Below are 17,019 nucleotides of genomic sequence, written 5' to 3' on the forward strand. Positions count from 1 at the left end.
GAAGACCAAAATCTATGGAAGGGGAGAATGGGGCAGTGTTGTTGCGTTTCAAGCAATGGTGAACAAGGCTTGTGGTATTGTGTTCATGGCTATTCAGACACAGCGTTTAAGAAAAGAAGAATACTTGGTATCTGGTAAGGTTACATTGTTCTGAGCAGCTTCTTTCAGACATTCCAAAATGTCTGTTCGCCAGAGGGCATGGCTCTGCAACATCTGGTCACGCCTCGCCACAGCCGCGATTCAAAACGTGCAGAATCGGGGCGTCATTGATTCAAGCCAGAAATGGTCGACGACACAATAGACACATTACTTGCCCGCTGCGCGAAAAGTGACGCGTATGTACGTACAGTCGAGAGTAGGGGAGGGGAGCAGCATCCGGACATGGGAACTTGATGGAGATGCACAAAATAGCGGACTGCCGAATTAGGAATGACAATAACGACAGTAGTGTTTATTTGGGGTATACCTATCCGATGCGCCCCGCCTTTACAACGACACCTGCTCCGGTGGTGGTCTGCCTATATGCAGTTTTGCCCTGATCTTAACACATGATTTTCCAATGAGAAGAGACGGTTCAGATTTCCAAAACGCTCATGGCTTTGCCAGTGGACGAAATCCCCGTTCTGGTTTGTTTGAATCCAAAGTGCAAGATATTTTCTTCTCTTCGAAAGGGCGGCTGGCTGGCCTCGTGGACACCAAGTAAATTCCCAGTACATTCCCACGTAAACGCCGGTCCTGAATGCTGCTAGTAGTATATGTGAATAGTGTGTATATGCAAAAAGACTTTCGTGAGTTGATTATTAGCGTCTGCTCTGCTGCGTCCCCCGGTGATTGTGGCCGCCGGCAGAAATCTCCCAGCGCACCCCGTGCAGGCTGGCCTCGTGCTCCCAGCGGTCTTCCCAAGGACCCTTGGCGGGCACCCTAGAGGCCACGGCAGCGGGCGGCGAAAGCGGTGGCGGCGAAAGCGCCGTGATGGGCGACGACGAGAGGGGCGACGATGACAGCATCAAGCCCTTTTCGTCGTCCGACGACCTCTCGTAGTGGCTCGAGCTCCGCGTCGGCGTCAGCTCGTTGAGGCTATAGGATATGTCGACGCCTTTGGATACCCGGATCCGCTGCGTCATCATGGACGACCGCGCCGTGTACGAGTCGACGGGGTGGTGGTCTCTCCTCCTCCTCCTCCGTTCTTCTCTTCTTCGCTGCCACCACCTCGGCACAAAGGTCCTGTACATCTTTTCGCGAAATGGCCGCGTCGTGCCAAAGACGATAAAGGGAATCAGCGAGGCCGTGACGCCCGGCAGGTCCTGCACAGCGACGCGGATCGCCTTTTCGGCCGTGGCATTGGGCGCGTCTGATAAAAAGTCGACGGTATTGTTCTGCTGCCCCGTCACCTGGAACGTGGCGATGCTGCACTCGAAAATGGCCAGTGCCACAAAGGCAATGGTGAAGCGGATAATGAGCCACTTGTCGTAGATGCCGCGCGCGCCTCGCCTCCGCTTGTTATGGTTGGCTGTGGAGGATGCGTGCGGGTTGTAGCTTCGTCTGGTGTCTGTATCCGAGGTCTCGAGATCTCTTCCGTAGCCAATGGTCCATGTCCCAAAGTTGCTCCGCGACTGCACGTATCTCACGAGGATCATGAGGAGGAAGATTGCTCCTCCTGCACAGCTCACAATGACTGTTCATGTCACCGATCAGACTTGATAGCTCAAATGGAATAGATTCGTGGTCTAGAAACTTACATTCAAAATCCGCAATGATGAGGAAGGCAACATAGGACTCTTGAATAGCTCGGACTTGGAGAAGACAAATTGTAATGAGTGGCAGAACAATAGACACGATCTTGCCGGCGATGTTGATGCGCGCAAAGGTCTTGCGCCAGCGAGGCTTGAAAGACCAGCCATAGACCGAGGCCAGCAGCGAAAAGGCCCAGAATAGGACAAATGTCGCCTCGATATTGTAGCATGTGTACTCTGATTTTGATGTTAGTAGAGTAGAGTTGATGAACACTAGGACATGTCTGACGTACGTATGTAGAAGAACACCAGATCAATACCGGATGCTCCATTGGAAATAACCAATACGGGATTTCCCACGTTGGCTACTCTGTTCTCCCAAGTAGCAACGGCTACATCTTGCCACCAACTGGTGTCGAGTTAGTCGCTATGTCTATCGACATGCTCCAGGGAATCTCTTACATGTAGTCGTGCAGTTGTTGAACGATACTGAATGTGGTCGACAATAACGGAAAGTATGAAATGCACGCCACATCTAGAAGCCATCAATGTCAATTCTTGTTTCTAGGTTCGTTGAAATGTTCATAGACAAGAGCACTTACAGCTCAACCGCTCATTATGCGTCCACGCGAGCCACAGCATCAAGACGTTACATGTCCAACATATGACCGAGTAAAACAGCACTGCGGCCGCTACTCCCGTGGCCTCAGCCGGCAGCTGCCACATTGTCTTTTGCTTTCCGTATTTGCAGTCGTCTTTTTCTCTTCCCTTGGCCGCAATGGGCGGTGGCTTAGGTTACGACGACAAGGTCCAGTATGATGGCAAGGTGAGCATGGCCAGAGACGGTGTATGTAGTGTTTTACAGGCGATTTTTGGTGTTTCCCCGACTAATATGGCAAGCACCTTTTTCTTTTCATCCGAAGGAGTTTGTAGAAAGACGGGAAAAGAAATAGAACCTAGGTCCCCAGTCCACCCTTACTATACCTGACGGGGTGTGTGGCATCTAATGTAATATCGCGCCGACCGACTGCCGAGCGATTCCATTATGTCCGCACTTAAGTGCACTCCTGCTGTGGCGGAGTGCGGCCTCGGGACAAAAAAACGTGTACTTTTACTTACAAGAACGGTCAAATATGTTATCACTGCGAGGTTGGCGGGTAGGTGGCCACACCTCACACCTACCTACATGCCTACCTACCTACCGCATACCTACACCTACATTACCTCCGAAAAGAGAGAACAATGTAAATCAGGTACTGGCAAGTCTGTGAGCTTCATGCATGCAAGGCAGCTTAAGACCTGCCACGCGGAGTAATAGTTGGCAGTCCAATCATGTTTCGGCATCAGCCCTTTGTCTTTTGCAGATACCGGCCAGACTCTCTGAATACGGACCAGGGGGGCGGGTCATGGTGGTGTGTGGATGTGGAATAGTATGCAGTGTACGGAATGGTGGGGGGTGTTGTCCGTCCTTGCAAGTATCGCCCAAACCAGGGCCCGGGTTTTTACCACTTTGGGTCATTTTGGGGTTTCCCGGAACCTGTTTAATGATAAACACGTGCCCGGTAGATTGATACAAGCAAGACACCCAACGGCCACCACCAAAAACTGTGTGTGCAGATAGATGTGCGGGCTCCCCAGTGGCTCTTGGATGCTATCTTGTCATAGCTTCCTTAATAGGCACGGTATATGCTGGAGCGCCGACGCAAGCAGGACCTTTCACGTCCGAGGTTGTTGGTCATGGGCTGACTGCGTAACTGACCGAGTGAACTTGCAAGATTTCTGTCTTGTTCATATCCAGATGTAATGATTGGCATCAGAGAGATGATCTGTTCATTCTGGACGAGGTACAGATCATGATGCCATTCGCGTTTGAAAGCACTCCCGTCATGTCTTGATTGAGGCTCAGCTGTTTGACACAATCGGGGTTTGCGCACCCTTTAGGAGATCGGCTCCTTCCGAGCGTTAGGGTGCTTCTGATAGGTTGAAATCATCTCAGCCACAACGAAGATGGGATGGATGGAATGCTAACATGGTCAAATGTAGTAATGAAAAACAATGGCACGGACCTATAGATTGTTTGATCGGAATATTCAAACGATCATGTACATTGATGGTGCTCAGCTGTTGCCGCGTACAGTATCGTCATGACGGTCTCTCGTGCTGCCAATGTGAGAGAGTCATGTGCTAGATAGTTGGGAAACGAGATCAACCAGAACGATACAAAGTGCAATCAATGATGGATCGTTTAGCTCAACCATCAATCTATGTGCGGTATCCTGAAAACAATTAATGGTTATTTATATACAGGTTAAAAGTACAAAACAAAAGTGCTCTGCGCATGCATGCGCCTGGTAAGACATCGCAATGGCGATTGACTGTGACTCGCTTAAAACTCCAATTGTATACACTTTGCCTCCTCCCTCCAGATATGCGCATTGCCTTACGCGTGCTGTATATCCTCTGTCAATCACCTGTCCGTCTCAGGTTGTGTCGTGGGTCTTGTGAAGACTCTGTCCTGACCAGACGGCTTTGGGTGTTTCCGGTTGTGCACCTCTCTCAATAATTGCAGCTTCTCTTCCGTGACCCTGATTGCTTCCTCGACTTCGCGTCCTGTCATTTTGTCTTCCCGAAGCCTATCCTCTACAACACGCGGTTCAGCAACATGTTTTCGGACTGGCATAGCGCCCTCATGCATCCGGTGAAGGCCCACTCGTTCTTCGAGCCAGTCCCATAGGTCGCTCTCCTCCCTACGCCAGATTTCCTCGTACGCAATCAAACGGTCCGAGTGACTGGGGAAGCCGAGACCAGATCCATATCCGCCGCCATTGCTGCGCGGGTTCAAGCCAAAGCCAAACCACGAGGCCACCAAAAGCCCGACTAGTAAACCGTAGACGACATTGCCAGTCAAGATGGGCTTGACTATGTCCACCACCGGGCCGAGTATTCCATGCAGTGGCTCCAAAGCACCCCAATCTTGCATCTTCTTTGCGGCTGGCTGTGCCGCTGTATTGAGCGACTCCCGTGATGTCTTGTGCAGCTTCTTGCCCTTCTTCTTCTTGTTGCCTTTGACACCTGCACCACCGGCAGCAGCTGGTCGCGATGAGATGGCTGCCCTCAGGCTACCAAATAGATCCTTGCAGTACTGAATTTGGCCGTCGTTGGCACCCTTTTCAATAGGACCTGAGCGATGTTAGTAAGGTGGAAAGAACAAGTCCTTGGGAACGGGGAATCCATACCTTTGATCCAACTCTTACCGGTCCACTCAATGGTACAGTTGACTTGCACACGTGTCGCGTTGTTCTCAGCCCACGAAAGACAGTACTTTGTCTTGACACTGAAGACGTTACCACTGGGTACGTCAGGAGTTTGTGTCACCACCAAGACATTCACAGCCTTTTCGAGGTCGATACCCTCGATGCTTTCCGTCACCACACACTTTGTCTGACGTGGTCCTATCGAAGCATTCAAAGGTTTGATGTAGGTGTAGCCTCTAGACTTGTTGTCCTGTGTCAGACCAACCTTGTCGTCCATCTGGAGGTCCAAGCACTTCTGCTCGTTAGTGAGCCACTTGCCCATGAAGTTGGCCGAGGCAGGCCCAAAGACCAGATTATAAACCTTGCCCAGAGGCGCAGCTATCACTTCATCTGCCAATGGCCTTTCGTAATGTGTTGCGGCATCGCCACACTCCGTCGGCGCGTGGGTGGCCGGACCAGGGAAGTCGGTTGCACCAGCTGGCACTGGCGCGCCGGCTGCTGGTTTCTCGGCTGTACCATTGATAGCTTGTGCGCCGGATGCTTTACGAGTGGCTGCTCTATCGGCCTCTGCATCGACCATGCTGGCTTCTGCTGCAGTATCAGCCTCGATGGCATCATCGCCTTCCTCGTCCTCATCGTAGACGTCGTCGGACCCGTCTTCACTAGCGTCCTCCTCGCCGATATCAGAACCAGAACCGCTATGGTCCAGAGGTACGTCTGCGTCGGTGACCTTTTCCGTCTTATCACCGCCAGTTTCCTCAAGTACGACACCATTGAGGGAGCTGCGCAAGGTCGGGTGTCCAAGTTTCCAAATGTTGACTATCAAATCGTATGTCGAGTCTCGGCTAGTAAAGCTAGCAAAGACATGTTTGGCGTGCAGCGTCGAGATCATGAGACCATTCTTGAAGACCAGAGCAGTGCTTCTCTTTTCCACAGCTACTATCTCGTCAAAGCTCATAACCAGGGTCGTGGTCCAACCAAGAATGTTGCTGCTGAAACACAAATGGCCTTCAGAAACATACAGTCTGCCATGGGCCAGAATTTCCCTCTGCAGAGCGCAGCTGTAGTCCTCGATCAAATAATCGTCATCTGGTACACTTTTAAATAGGGTGTGGAAATCGCGGTTGCGTTTTTTGCTAGCCACCGCAAATCCTGTCAATTTTGGTACACTTCCGGCCGCATTGGGGTGAGCGACGCTGGCATTAGCAGCTGCAATGGCTGCTCCAATGGTGGTGCCAGTTGTCCCGGCTGTGCCTCCAGTACTGCCTCGCTTTCTCCGGCGTCCAATAGCGCTGCGAATGCTACCACTTCGAGTAAGCCCACCAGTCTTTTCTTCGTACAGACTGGCTGTTGGGGAGCGGTCGCCGGTGGATTCGTATAGAGATCGTGGTCTGTATCCAGAGTCGTCAACTGCCAAGGCGGGCTGCGAGTTCTGAGATGCATCTGGGGCTGATGGAGCAGATTCCGAGCGCGTCCTCGTGTCTTGGAGGTGGTCCGGGAATTTGGACAGTTGGGGCGTGGGAGCTGCGCTGCCATTGTCTTGTATGCCCAAATGGCTGAGGCTCAGGTCGCCCTGGCCGAGAGTCTTGACTGCAGGCTCGCCCATATTTGCTTCCCTAGACTGGCCCGTTCCTGTTTCTACTTCGGTAGTGTCCCCGTCGCCCTCTTGAGACTCGGCGGGAATAGGGGTCTTGGGCTTGTTGTTGAGACCAATACTGGTGGTGACTGTGTTGCTCAGAGTATTTGTAGCGTTCTGTGCCGCTGAAAACATAGACGAGAAAAAGCCCGATCCTCCAGGAGTTGGCGGAAGGCCGTTCTCAGGGGTTGGCGTCAAGGGTGGAAGTGTGATGTTTGCCAACTTGCTTGGTCCGAGACTGGTCGCCGAACCGGATCGTGCTCGTCGCAGAGAACTGCCCGAAGGCGAGACGGTGACACTGGGTACCGGGAAGGGACCCGAATCTGATGCTCCGCGTGAATGATTACGGGCAGCAGGTGGTGGGGTCGGGGGCGTGTTTACTATTGCAGGCGCTCCCTGATCTGAAGGAGGTGTCTGTGGTCGTTTCGTGGTATCGATGGTGGCGGCCGTCCTCAAACGTCGTCTTTCAGGGGAAGCAACCTTGGCGTCATTGAACTCGGCCCCGGAACTAGTGGCGGGCCTGGATGATGCGTTCTCGGAAACGAAGTCTGCCTGATCTATACCGAACGAAGTTTGACTGCTCAGGCTCGGAGTTGCGCTCGTGTTCTTCTTGCTCTTGAAAACGTCCTTGAATCTGCCGGCGGGCGATTTGGACCGTCGAGACGCAACACCTAGCGGCGGCTGCAGACCAGCCTTTGGCGCAGAGACTGGGCGATTTACAGGCTCGTCGAGGTTGCTCGAAGAGACGGACACGGAGTAGGTCGCCGACCTGGAGAGACTGTCGTTGTCGGTGTTCGCCAGCTCGTCGATGTTGTGCACCCTGGGTGCGTGTTCGGCTTGGATGATGGGTGATGAAGTTGTGAGGTGCCCTATTTGTGACGGGTGTGTAGAAGGACCGGTGGGCCGGATTGGCGATCTGCAAATGTCCCGCCGTGTCAGATTATATGCTAATTTGGGACGAGCGGGTAACAGTAAAGTTATTAGACTGCAGGCTGGCTATGTTTCTGTGCCTGTGTAATGTAACTGGCAGGGGATAACATATATGACATGGTATAGGCGAGCAGTGCAGCAGCTGCGCCGATCTCGTCGTCTGGAATCAAAGATTGTTGTTGGTTTCGAGAAGAGGCCAACGATTTCGCGTATAATTGTGATCAAAGAAAGACGAGAGGTTGGAACAGTCCAGAACAAAGGGTCTGTGAGGGGAGGGGGATTTTGGTCGTTTGAGTACGTAGCAACCTGGAGACGTTCAAGACTGCCAAGCTAGGGGCAGCTCTGCAGCTACTGCTACCTAGGCCAAGGAACTACCTAGTAAGTAGGTCGTAGTATAGGGGTTGGGGGGCTGAACGATGAAATGATGATGATGATGTGCGTGCTGGGAGCTGGACCAGACTTGAAATGCGTCGACTAGTAAGTGCTGCTAAAATTGTAGTCGCAAAGCGGACACGATCCACTAGAGGGATCGTGAACGCTTACGATAGGGAGGCTTGGAGGCTCAGAGGCTCTTTTTCGTATGCAGTATGATATGAATAAACCCGATTGTGGATTCTTCATGGGGATCTTGCATCGAAGCATGGAGACGATGCAAGAAATGACTTGAAATAGGCTCGGCCAGGTGTCTACTTTGTTCGAAATCGCATTGGCAGATTGAGAGTCGCATTGTTTCCCCACGGCTTGGTTGCAGAGCTCGCTTCCACCAGTCCCCCGCCGACCACTTTGTGAAATACCTATGACCTCCTCCCCGGCACTGGCCTGGGTCAGGTACCTCAGGTATGTCAGGTTGCAGTGAGAAGAAACAAAGCAATGTGGCATGGCTGGGCTTACTTTGGCACATTTTGACCCAGATAGCTTGCCCGTGATACATGCCGATCTTGGCAGTTCTTTCAAACATGCATCCGCCTGAATCCGCTTGAATTCAAATCCTACAGGAGCTGTCCCCAAAGGTAAGGCAGAAGAGTAATAATTGATAAACGGGAAAATAATAAGGGGGGAATGAATAGAGGGTATGTTTTTAAATAACTTTTTTCTACTGTGAAATGAAGTAACTCACAAATCAGGATCCCAATCATCTAGTACAGGGGTAACATCTCCATCTTCCTCTTCGTCTCGGTAATCATCTGGGTAGTGGCTGGCTTGCGATTGCGCTTGCGACGTGTGCTCCGAGGAGCTATTGTCGGCGTGGAATGCACCCCGACTGTGAGGGCTTCGTCCACGAGGTCCATCCTCGCCGCTTGCTGCTGATCCAAAACTCTCTTTTGACGGCTGCTTCCTCCATCGTCGCGTAGCTGCAAGGCCTTTGGGCAGAAGCTTGGTGACTTTGACACTGCGTCCGTTGGCGTCGTTGTCCATGACGCACTGCGCATAAAGGGGTTTTTTGAGGCTATCGATATGTATGTCTCAACAATGCAGACGTGCAGTAGGAATTGACGTGAGCTCCCATCCGCTGGGAAATGTTTGATGCTGAATTCCAATAGTAGTGGTATACTGTACACAGATGCGCGTTGACTTTGCGTGCTAAAGAAGAGCTATCGCAGCCGTGTAACAAACAGTTCTCTCAAAAAAGGCCAGATTAGTGTGTCATGATTTCTTGACAGGAAACACGCCAGGACGGGAGGTAGGTAATGTAATTTTGCACGTCCGGAGAGCATCCGTATTGGACTTAATCTTTTTGGTCCGGGCTGCCGGCAAGGATTGATACTAGAAAGTGACTCCTGGGAAGTCCCCAGTATTCTATTATGGATCCGGTGGTCGAGACTCGATGATGAACGTGGGAAATACGGAGTATTAGCAAACAAGAATCATGTGTAGGTAGGATCAGTTTGTAAAAGAATTAGTTAAACAGCTTTGCCGCAACTCTCATGGCATCATGTCGTCTATTTGTCCGTTTGCCAGATTTCGCGCCAGCTCCTTGCACAACCGAGACAGACTATTGGTAGCCAAGTACTGCATGTGCCGTGAAACGAGGCATCAGCGATCAAGCACCAGGAGGAGTTCAAACGAGGTCGATGTCCTGCAAAATCCGTAGTTGCTATTCCGTCTTGGATACATTGAAACTCGAGGTAACAACCACCCAAGATCCGGGCGTACATGAGGTGAACAGTACATTACATAGCCGAAGCACCTGGCTAAACCCTCTCTGGCCAGAGTCTGCGGACCTGGCGGGTACTTGCAAGTTTCCGTCTTACCCAGACTTGTCAGTAGTCGTCGAACGCGCAAGTATGACATAACTAACCTACATGTTTTTCTGAGTGTCGGTAATACGTACCTACTTTTTCTTCTACACTATTATCTCTTTTACATACGAATAGATGGATGGACCTTTTTTTCCGTCTAGGTCAAAATCAGGGCAATCGATCTAGTAGTATAGCACCGTCCCAGAGCTAAGGTGCTGGGTTGTTCAATGCCAACTCGCCTTATCAAGCTTGTCGGCTTCCTCCCACCCCCTCCCCGCGTTTACACTGACTGCACCATTCCGAACTGAGCCCAGCTCCAAGCTTCCCAGGTGCTTGCCTGGGTTCCATGGCAGGGCTTTGCACCATAATGTAGTACACTCAGCACGGGTTTGCCAGGTTGTTTTAGCGCATGCAAACCCGGGGGAACCATGCCAGTTATTACCCCTCCACACTTGATATGAGCAATCGGATTGGACATCTATGCCTGCTCCGATCTGCCTGCACTTCTTATCATTTCAGATTGCCAGTCAAGTCAGTGCAGTGATAGGCGTCGTTACCTAGACACACCGTCGCAAACGACGACGCCTCAGTCATTTCCCAGCCAAGCTTCGTAGATATCATCTCCAAGCCGCGATATTTCCGACTTCTTCTTTCTTTCGTACGATGCGCGTGCTCTGATCCCCCCTCGAAAACAAGTTCGATCATCACTTGTACACCCGGCGCAATGGAAGCCTCACCCTTGATCAAGGTACGTCGCCTCGCTTCTTCTCCTTTCCAATGCTGACATGTTCGGGTCAAAGGCTCACGACCATGCGCGAGCTGCCTCGGAGGCTACGCATGCTTCCAACTCCACAGTCGCAATCAACGAACATACTAGAGCTGCTGGCGAATTCGCGAATGCCGCCAAGACGACTACAAGCGTTGAGGCGCTGAGAACTTTGAAGCTGCTTGAACAACATCACCAACGACTTTCGGAACTTCTAAGGGCACCCTTGGAGGAAGCGAAGCTACAACAAACCGTAGATGGTGCGCCCCAGTCTACTGATGAAAAGGGCGAGTCTGCCGTATCTAGACCGCCCAACAACGCTTATCCGGGAGATGAATCAAGTCACGCTACAGCAATCGAGAAGATTGCTCAACCAATGCCATCACTACCGAAACAGCAGAGATATCCTGCCCGTGATCTCGGTGCTTCGATTGCTAGCAACCTAGCCTCTGCTCGCGGTATTCCCCGATCCAAATACCGCTCGCAGCCTCTCAACCCGAGCGTTTCAAACACTGAAGTGCCTGGCAATCTTGCGCATACACTACAAAAGTCTGGATCTGGGTCCAAGTCAAAGATGCAGAGTATGATTGAACATGCCGATAAGCCTGGCCCTTCATCCCCTGGAAGAATCAGCAGGCAAGGGAGCTTGGAGAGGCGCTCCAGCGACAATGACCGTGTTCTCTCTAAACCCCGCGGCAGTCCATCCACGTCGCAGGATGCCGGGTTCTCAAGCTTTTACAGTGCATTTGGTAGTATCATCAACAGAATATCCGCACCACTTGCCTTTGCCGGGCTGCCTCTCATCAGTGAGGATCGGGCCGAGGACAACCTTGCTCCCGCGCCAGCCCAAGCACCGGAACCACAAGTACAAAAGCGACTTAGGCACAAGGCATCTGCGACCGTTTCAGTGGATCCTGATCTCAATAGGATTATCTCAAAAGCTGCCATGAATGCATTGAACCGCGATGGTCGATTTGCTACGGATTCCTTTTATGTTGTCCCCACCAGCGGCCATACGGCCTCGTACGCAAGCATTTTATCTTATGCTGACAAGGAAAAGCGTCGCTTGGAAGCGTCCGTACACGGTGAATTAAGCAATGTTGCAGAGGAGGACGAGGATGATTTTGTGGACGCAAAAGAATCTCAAGGCCCTCCATCACCTGGTTTCAGGCGAAAAGCTGGAAAGAGTCGTGCAGGCAAGGATGTGAGTAACGTGGTGGAAGAGCTGAGCCTCGAGAACGCGAGCCTAAAGGACGCATTGGATAAGTTGAGCAAGAGGTTACATGCTTTTGAGTCCATGTCACAGAACTCGGGAATGCGACTGGCAGAGAGCATGCGACTTATGCGCCCTGCTTCACCAAATACTTCCTCAACCGTCAAACCTGGAGTTGGCAGCGATGAGGTGCTCAGAAAGAGAAATATGGAACTTGAGGATCAGATGGTCTTGCTCAGCAAGCAAATGGAAGATCTACAAAAGGACAACACGAAATTACGGGCATATCTTGATCGATATAGGGAGAAATGGGATCAACTCAGGGCTGGCGCCAAAGCTCGACGTGCGGCCACCCAAGGAAGTTCCGAGGCAGCTGAGGCAGGGCCTCAGTCTCCTAGTATAGGTTAAATAATCAATTCATTCCTTTCAACAAGCTATCTCATCATATTTGGGCCAAATGCTCGATTGGCAGTGCCATTAGGGGGGTGGCAGGTAGAATGACGTTATATGTGCGTGCGAGAAAGCTTTGCGTCTCATTGTTCAAAGCCATATTTTCTTAACTGCAAGGTCTAATTTCTTTATATATGGGCACAAGACGTGAAAGGTTGAAATGGCAAGACCAGATCCAGTTCTCTCCGTCCCGGAACCGTCTTTTGCATGAATCTTTCTCTGCACTACTCCCCCATTATCGTTCTCGCCCATCAACAAGATCACCCCTCCAGCTCGGCCAAGACACGCCTAAACACCTCGGCCTCGTCCTCCATCTCAGCCAGAGACCGAGCCTGGCGCTCGGCATCCTCGATGCGATCAAACCTGCCCCCGGGGACGGGCCTCCCGACCTCGGCGGCCCAGCGGTCCCAGAAGCCGCCGCCGACGTTGCCCGCCTCGGCGGCCATGAGCTCGTAGATGGCGTCTCCGGGGCCGTCGCCCTGCTTGGCCGTGGCGCCCCGGATCCGCGGTATCACGTGCACGTGGAGATGCGGCACCGTCTGGCCGGCTTCGGTGCCGTCCTGGATGGCAATGTTGAAGGAGCCGGCTTCGGGGGTGCCTGCTGGGGCGGGCTGCTGCTGTCGAGACTGCTTCTTTTGATCCGCGTCAGAGGTTGAGGCAGGTGAAGTGAAGTAGTGTCGCGCCAGCATTCTCTGCACCCTTTGTACCGTGGAAAACAAGTCCGTCAGCTCGGGCGGTGACAGATCCGTAAGCCGCTTGTAGGGCTTGTGCGGTACCACGAGGACGTGGCCGGGAATCAGGGGCTTGATGTTGACCAGCGCAAATGAATGTGGCGTAGTCATGAAGACCTATTGAGCCTCGTAAGTTTGAATCTTCTGAGAAACAAGTCGTAAAAGTCACTTCTTGAATGGCCACTCTCGTCGCTCAATGCCCATTGAGATACGCTATTGACACTTCATTCATGAAGCTTGTGCTTACCTGAGTGGTGACCTCAAAAGGTCCAAAGTGAATCGGTCCTTCTGGCTTGGAGCTCATGTTTCTTTTTGTAAATGCACTAAAAGGACTGACAATGAGTTGGCCGGCTCTTTTACTTATCATGGCGGTTGGTTATGCTGTGATGAGCTGTCTAGATGACAGGTATCGAGTGCGATCATTTCGTGGTGGATACCCAAGTACTTTCTCGATTGAAGCATGACGTGATGGTTTTAATGCGGCTTGCGAATGCTTCAGCGGATACCTTATTTCATCACCACAATTCAACCACGATTAAAAACAAAATATAGAAAAATTATCGAATTGGATACTTATGCTTCATATTTGGTATTCTGTCATATATTTTGGGCATATCAAATCTTCACCAGTTACTCCAATGCTAAATGCTACATCGTGGCCCCATCGCCAACAGACTCCAAAACATTGTTCATGCTCATTACAGACCTCGTAACAACTCATCCAAGGAGATGGGTTTTCTGACGGCATTATTCATACCTTCATGAAATGTTACCCAAACCTTTTGCTCTCCCTGTCCAAGTTTGTCGCTTGCCTTGGGTTTCTTATTGCTGTTACCATCTGTCTCCTGCAGTGGCTTGGGATCCGACTTGATGACTCTGCCAAAGAAATCCTTCTTGACAGGTATTATAGGCAGAATAGGCCCTTTTGGCTTTGCGTTCTCTTTGCTTTCAAACGAAAAGTCTTCTGCCTCATGAGGGTTTCCAGCCTTGTATCGAGCCTGTCTTGCCGTATTCTCCCGCAGAATTGATACCTTGTGCATTTCCTGATCGACCACTTGGCGGACTGCATATCGAGTCGGTGCTTGTGTGCCGTGAAGGACCGCCGCCGAAGTCTCAAACGTGGACAAGGCATCAAGGTCACTAAAACTTGTCAGTCATACTAGTCTCTTTCACCTGTGCCTTTCGAGACTTACGGTTCCATTCGATATACCCAAACCGGCCGTGTGAAAGCGTCGCCTTCGATTTTTCCACGCTGGAGGGCAATGCCCACATCCAGCATTGCATCTGCTGCACGCTTGACCATCAACTTCTCAGCCTCTTTCCTGACGCTGGCTGTTCCCTTCTGATCGCCACTACCTCCGACGACAACCGGCTTCACATCTGGCGAGACCAGTCGCGCCAGATACGGAATGAAATCAGTGGCAATGTCTTCAACGCTGCGGAATGAGCGCATGAGTGTTGGCGCTAGGTGAGCATGCATCTCTTGGAGCATGGCGCGGTTGCTCTTCTCAGCCTCATGAGCCGAGAAGTCTGCACGTGGCCCGGAGAATGGAAGTGGAGGGGCTTCGTCCTCCTCCTGTCCACGTTTCTGATACATCAACTGGGAATGCCTCGTCGGTGTCGCAAAGAGATGGTGACAAGCCAACACTGGCTGGCTGATGTACGGCGCCAACTCCCAGTCCTGGCTTCCAAACAACCTCGAAGAACACGCGTCGTGGAAGTGCATCCACTCGTATGCCTCGTTCGGCTTGGTAAGGAAAAAGTCATCGTTGAGTTCGTGGTTTGGGTACTCGGAGAAAATATCCGTCACGACACGGTCAACGTCGCCACTCGTCTCAACCATCTCCCTCAGTCTTTCCATGGCATACTTTTTGGTTTGCTCAGAGAACTTGAGCTGAGCCTGTGGTTGTTCACCAAGTGGTGCTGCCGACTTGGCAATGGTCAGCGTGCCCTTTGGAAAGCCCGCGCCCTCTTGAAAGATTCGCGTGACGATATCCTTGGTGTTTCCTCGCCCCAATCCTCGTGCTCCACCTCCACCGTGTGCTAAATCATGAACAATATGCTGTTCGAGCCATTGCCGTGTTAGGCGGAGCTGTCCTTCCAGTGAGGCGGATTTCAATCGGCCGGCAACCCATTCTCCAACCACCATGATTCCTCTTAGATCACCTTCCGCATTACTCTGTGCCCCCTTTTTCGCATCCATCCCACTGCTCATGCCCCAAGCTGCTTCACAGAGTTTACGTGCCGCATCTTTTTCACAAGGAATGCCTTCCTTCTCAAACACGCTCTTTAGACGGTTGACCACGGAGTCTATGCTAGGCTTTCCAACATGAATAACCTCGGCAAGATTAGATTGGCGTAAGGGACGGAGTGAGGGGTGATAAACGTCGTTGCAGATAAGGATGAGAGGTCGCATCTGTCGAAAGTCGTCGGTCTTCTTCTGCTTGCGCCCAGTGTTTTGTGCGGCCTGACCAGAGCTATTTCTCTCCCCCAAGCTGATCAGATCCATGAGGGCCTTGATGAAACCTCCGTCTCCGGAGCCGCCAGAACCAGAAACAACACCGTCAACCTCATCAACGACAACGCAGACTGGACGCGCAATCTTCGGCTGTTCATCTGCCTCAATTTTCTTGTGCTGGACTGTCTTGACGCTCTCCGTACCCAAACTTGTCCGAATTTGATTCTTGACAACATCCTTACTCCGGTCGTCACTTGCATTGATCTCGAGAACCTCGTACCCTGCCTGCTTTGCACAAACGTGAGCCAATGTGGTCTTGCCCAGACCGGGCGGGCCAGTGAGCATAAGAATTTTGCGATGCGGCTTCTCTTCTTCGACTTGTTGGATTCTCCTTCCTGAAGGTCGTGACCGGGCAGCTCCTGGGAAAACAAGGGGATCCCAACGCTTTAGCCAGCGTAGCACGTGCCTGTTGGTTCCGTCGTCACCACAAAGATCGATGAACTTTTTAGCCCGATACTTCTCCGTCCATAGTAATGTCTTTTTTGAGCTCTTTGTTGTCGGTGCCTCGATAGACGGCATGGGATCATCTGGCGTCGCGTTCTCTTGGATTGTCTTGGTTGCTTCGATTTCCTGCTTGGCAGCGGCGACCAGCTCGTGGACATCGATGCCATAGTATGCGCGTTTTGCTCGGCCCTCTTTGGTCTTGGAGCGGGAGGCGACCATGCTTTCATACGAAGGAGCGGAGGAGGCTTTCCGTATCTTCACATCAACAGTTTTGCCGGAGCAACTTCTGATCTTGAATCCCGGATGCGATTGTCTCGAAATTATGTCCGGTTGTGATGACGCAAGGTGATTTGATCGCAACAATTGCTCGAGCGAGACATCTCCGTATAAACCAGGGGCCTCACTGTCGCAGGTCTCTGTCGCATTCTGTGCGTGTGTCTGCTGTTTGTCCAGCGCGCTAGTCTCAGTCTCTAAAGGCGCTGGAGGAGACGATGGCTGTGTCGAATCGGCCGTGGCATTATTGCCAGGACTGCTGAGCATGCGACGCTTTGCAGCGGGTTCTTCCTCTTCGTCGGAGTCATCGTCGATTAGAAACCCAGCTTTCCCGCGCGTTCGCGACTTGGGATCGCGCCCCGGGTTCGGTCGTTTCGCTGGCGGCGGCGAAGAGCTGGGGGGATAGACGACGGGCGACGAGGCCGTAATCATGGCGTATTTTCTTGGTCTTGGAGAGTCACCAATACTCTTAATTAAAAGTATTCAGCATTGAGCGGGTTGTACGGAAAGCTGTATGTACTTTCATGTATGTGCTCTTCACCAAGGTTCTGGTTAGGGTCAGGAATAACAGAGTGGGACGCGTCGCGTCGTGTAAAGTGGAATGAAACCCCACTATTGTATAGAGTGTGTAAGTGTGGAGCGGCTGGTACCTGTGTACTCTGTACCTAACCTTACATAATATTGAATGTTTCAATGTTGGCATCCTACAAGCTCCATGACAATTGTACTGCATTCATAGTATCAATGGGATGCAACTTGATAAATGACTAGGAGAAAGAACAGTAATGAAAACATCATACTTGCTTGTGTTGTGCAAAGTAAAGTGTGTAT

At 51.6% G+C, this 17,019-nt stretch overlaps 5 protein-coding genes across 5 annotated transcripts; 1 reads left to right on the forward strand and 4 right to left on the reverse strand.

Moving 5' to 3' along the window:
• Positions 1-800: 800 nt before the first annotated feature.
• Positions 801-2,459, reverse strand: PFICI_04671 (uncharacterized protein; the record flags this gene model as incomplete). The annotated part of the gene is made up of 5 exons (XM_007833252.1): positions 801-1,675; positions 1,740-1,970; positions 2,027-2,142; positions 2,196-2,268; positions 2,336-2,459. 5 exons carry the CDS (start codon positions 2,457-2,459, stop codon positions 801-803), a joined length of 1,419 nt encoding a protein of 472 aa, XP_007831443.1.
• A 1,741-nt stretch (positions 2,460-4,200) lies between these two features.
• On the reverse strand, positions 4,201-8,969 carry PFICI_04672 (uncharacterized protein; the record flags this gene model as incomplete). The annotated part of the gene is made up of 3 exons (XM_007833253.1): positions 4,201-4,913; positions 4,970-7,539; positions 8,671-8,969. The coding sequence occupies 3 exons, from the start codon at positions 8,967-8,969 to the stop codon at positions 4,201-4,203; spliced, it is 3,582 nt and encodes a 1,193-aa protein (XP_007831444.1).
• Positions 8,970-10,578: 1,609 nt separating this feature from the next.
• PFICI_04673 (uncharacterized protein) lies at positions 10,579-12,180 on the forward strand (the record flags this gene model as incomplete). The annotated part of the gene is made up of 1 exon (XM_007833254.1): positions 10,579-12,180. One exon carries the CDS (start codon positions 10,579-10,581, stop codon positions 12,178-12,180), a length of 1,602 nt encoding a protein of 533 aa, XP_007831445.1.
• A 302-nt stretch (positions 12,181-12,482) lies between these two features.
• On the reverse strand, positions 12,483-13,257 carry PFICI_04674 (uncharacterized protein; the record flags this gene model as incomplete). Its single annotated transcript, XM_007833255.1, has 2 exons — positions 12,483-13,070; positions 13,201-13,257. The coding sequence occupies 2 exons, from the start codon at positions 13,255-13,257 to the stop codon at positions 12,483-12,485; spliced, it is 645 nt and encodes a 214-aa protein (XP_007831446.1).
• A 394-nt stretch (positions 13,258-13,651) lies between these two features.
• On the reverse strand, positions 13,652-16,620 carry PFICI_04675 (uncharacterized protein; the record flags this gene model as incomplete). Its single annotated transcript, XM_007833256.1, has 2 exons — positions 13,652-14,093; positions 14,147-16,620. 2 exons carry the CDS (start codon positions 16,618-16,620, stop codon positions 13,652-13,654), a joined length of 2,916 nt encoding a protein of 971 aa, XP_007831447.1.
• Positions 16,621-17,019: the final 399 nt, after the last annotated feature.

The sequence above is a fragment of the Pestalotiopsis fici genome (assembly GCF_000516985.1).
Source record: "Pestalotiopsis fici W106-1 unplaced genomic scaffold PFICI_Scf_3, whole genome shotgun sequence".
Lineage (NCBI taxonomy): Eukaryota > Fungi > Ascomycota > Sordariomycetes > Amphisphaeriales > Sporocadaceae > Pestalotiopsis > Pestalotiopsis fici.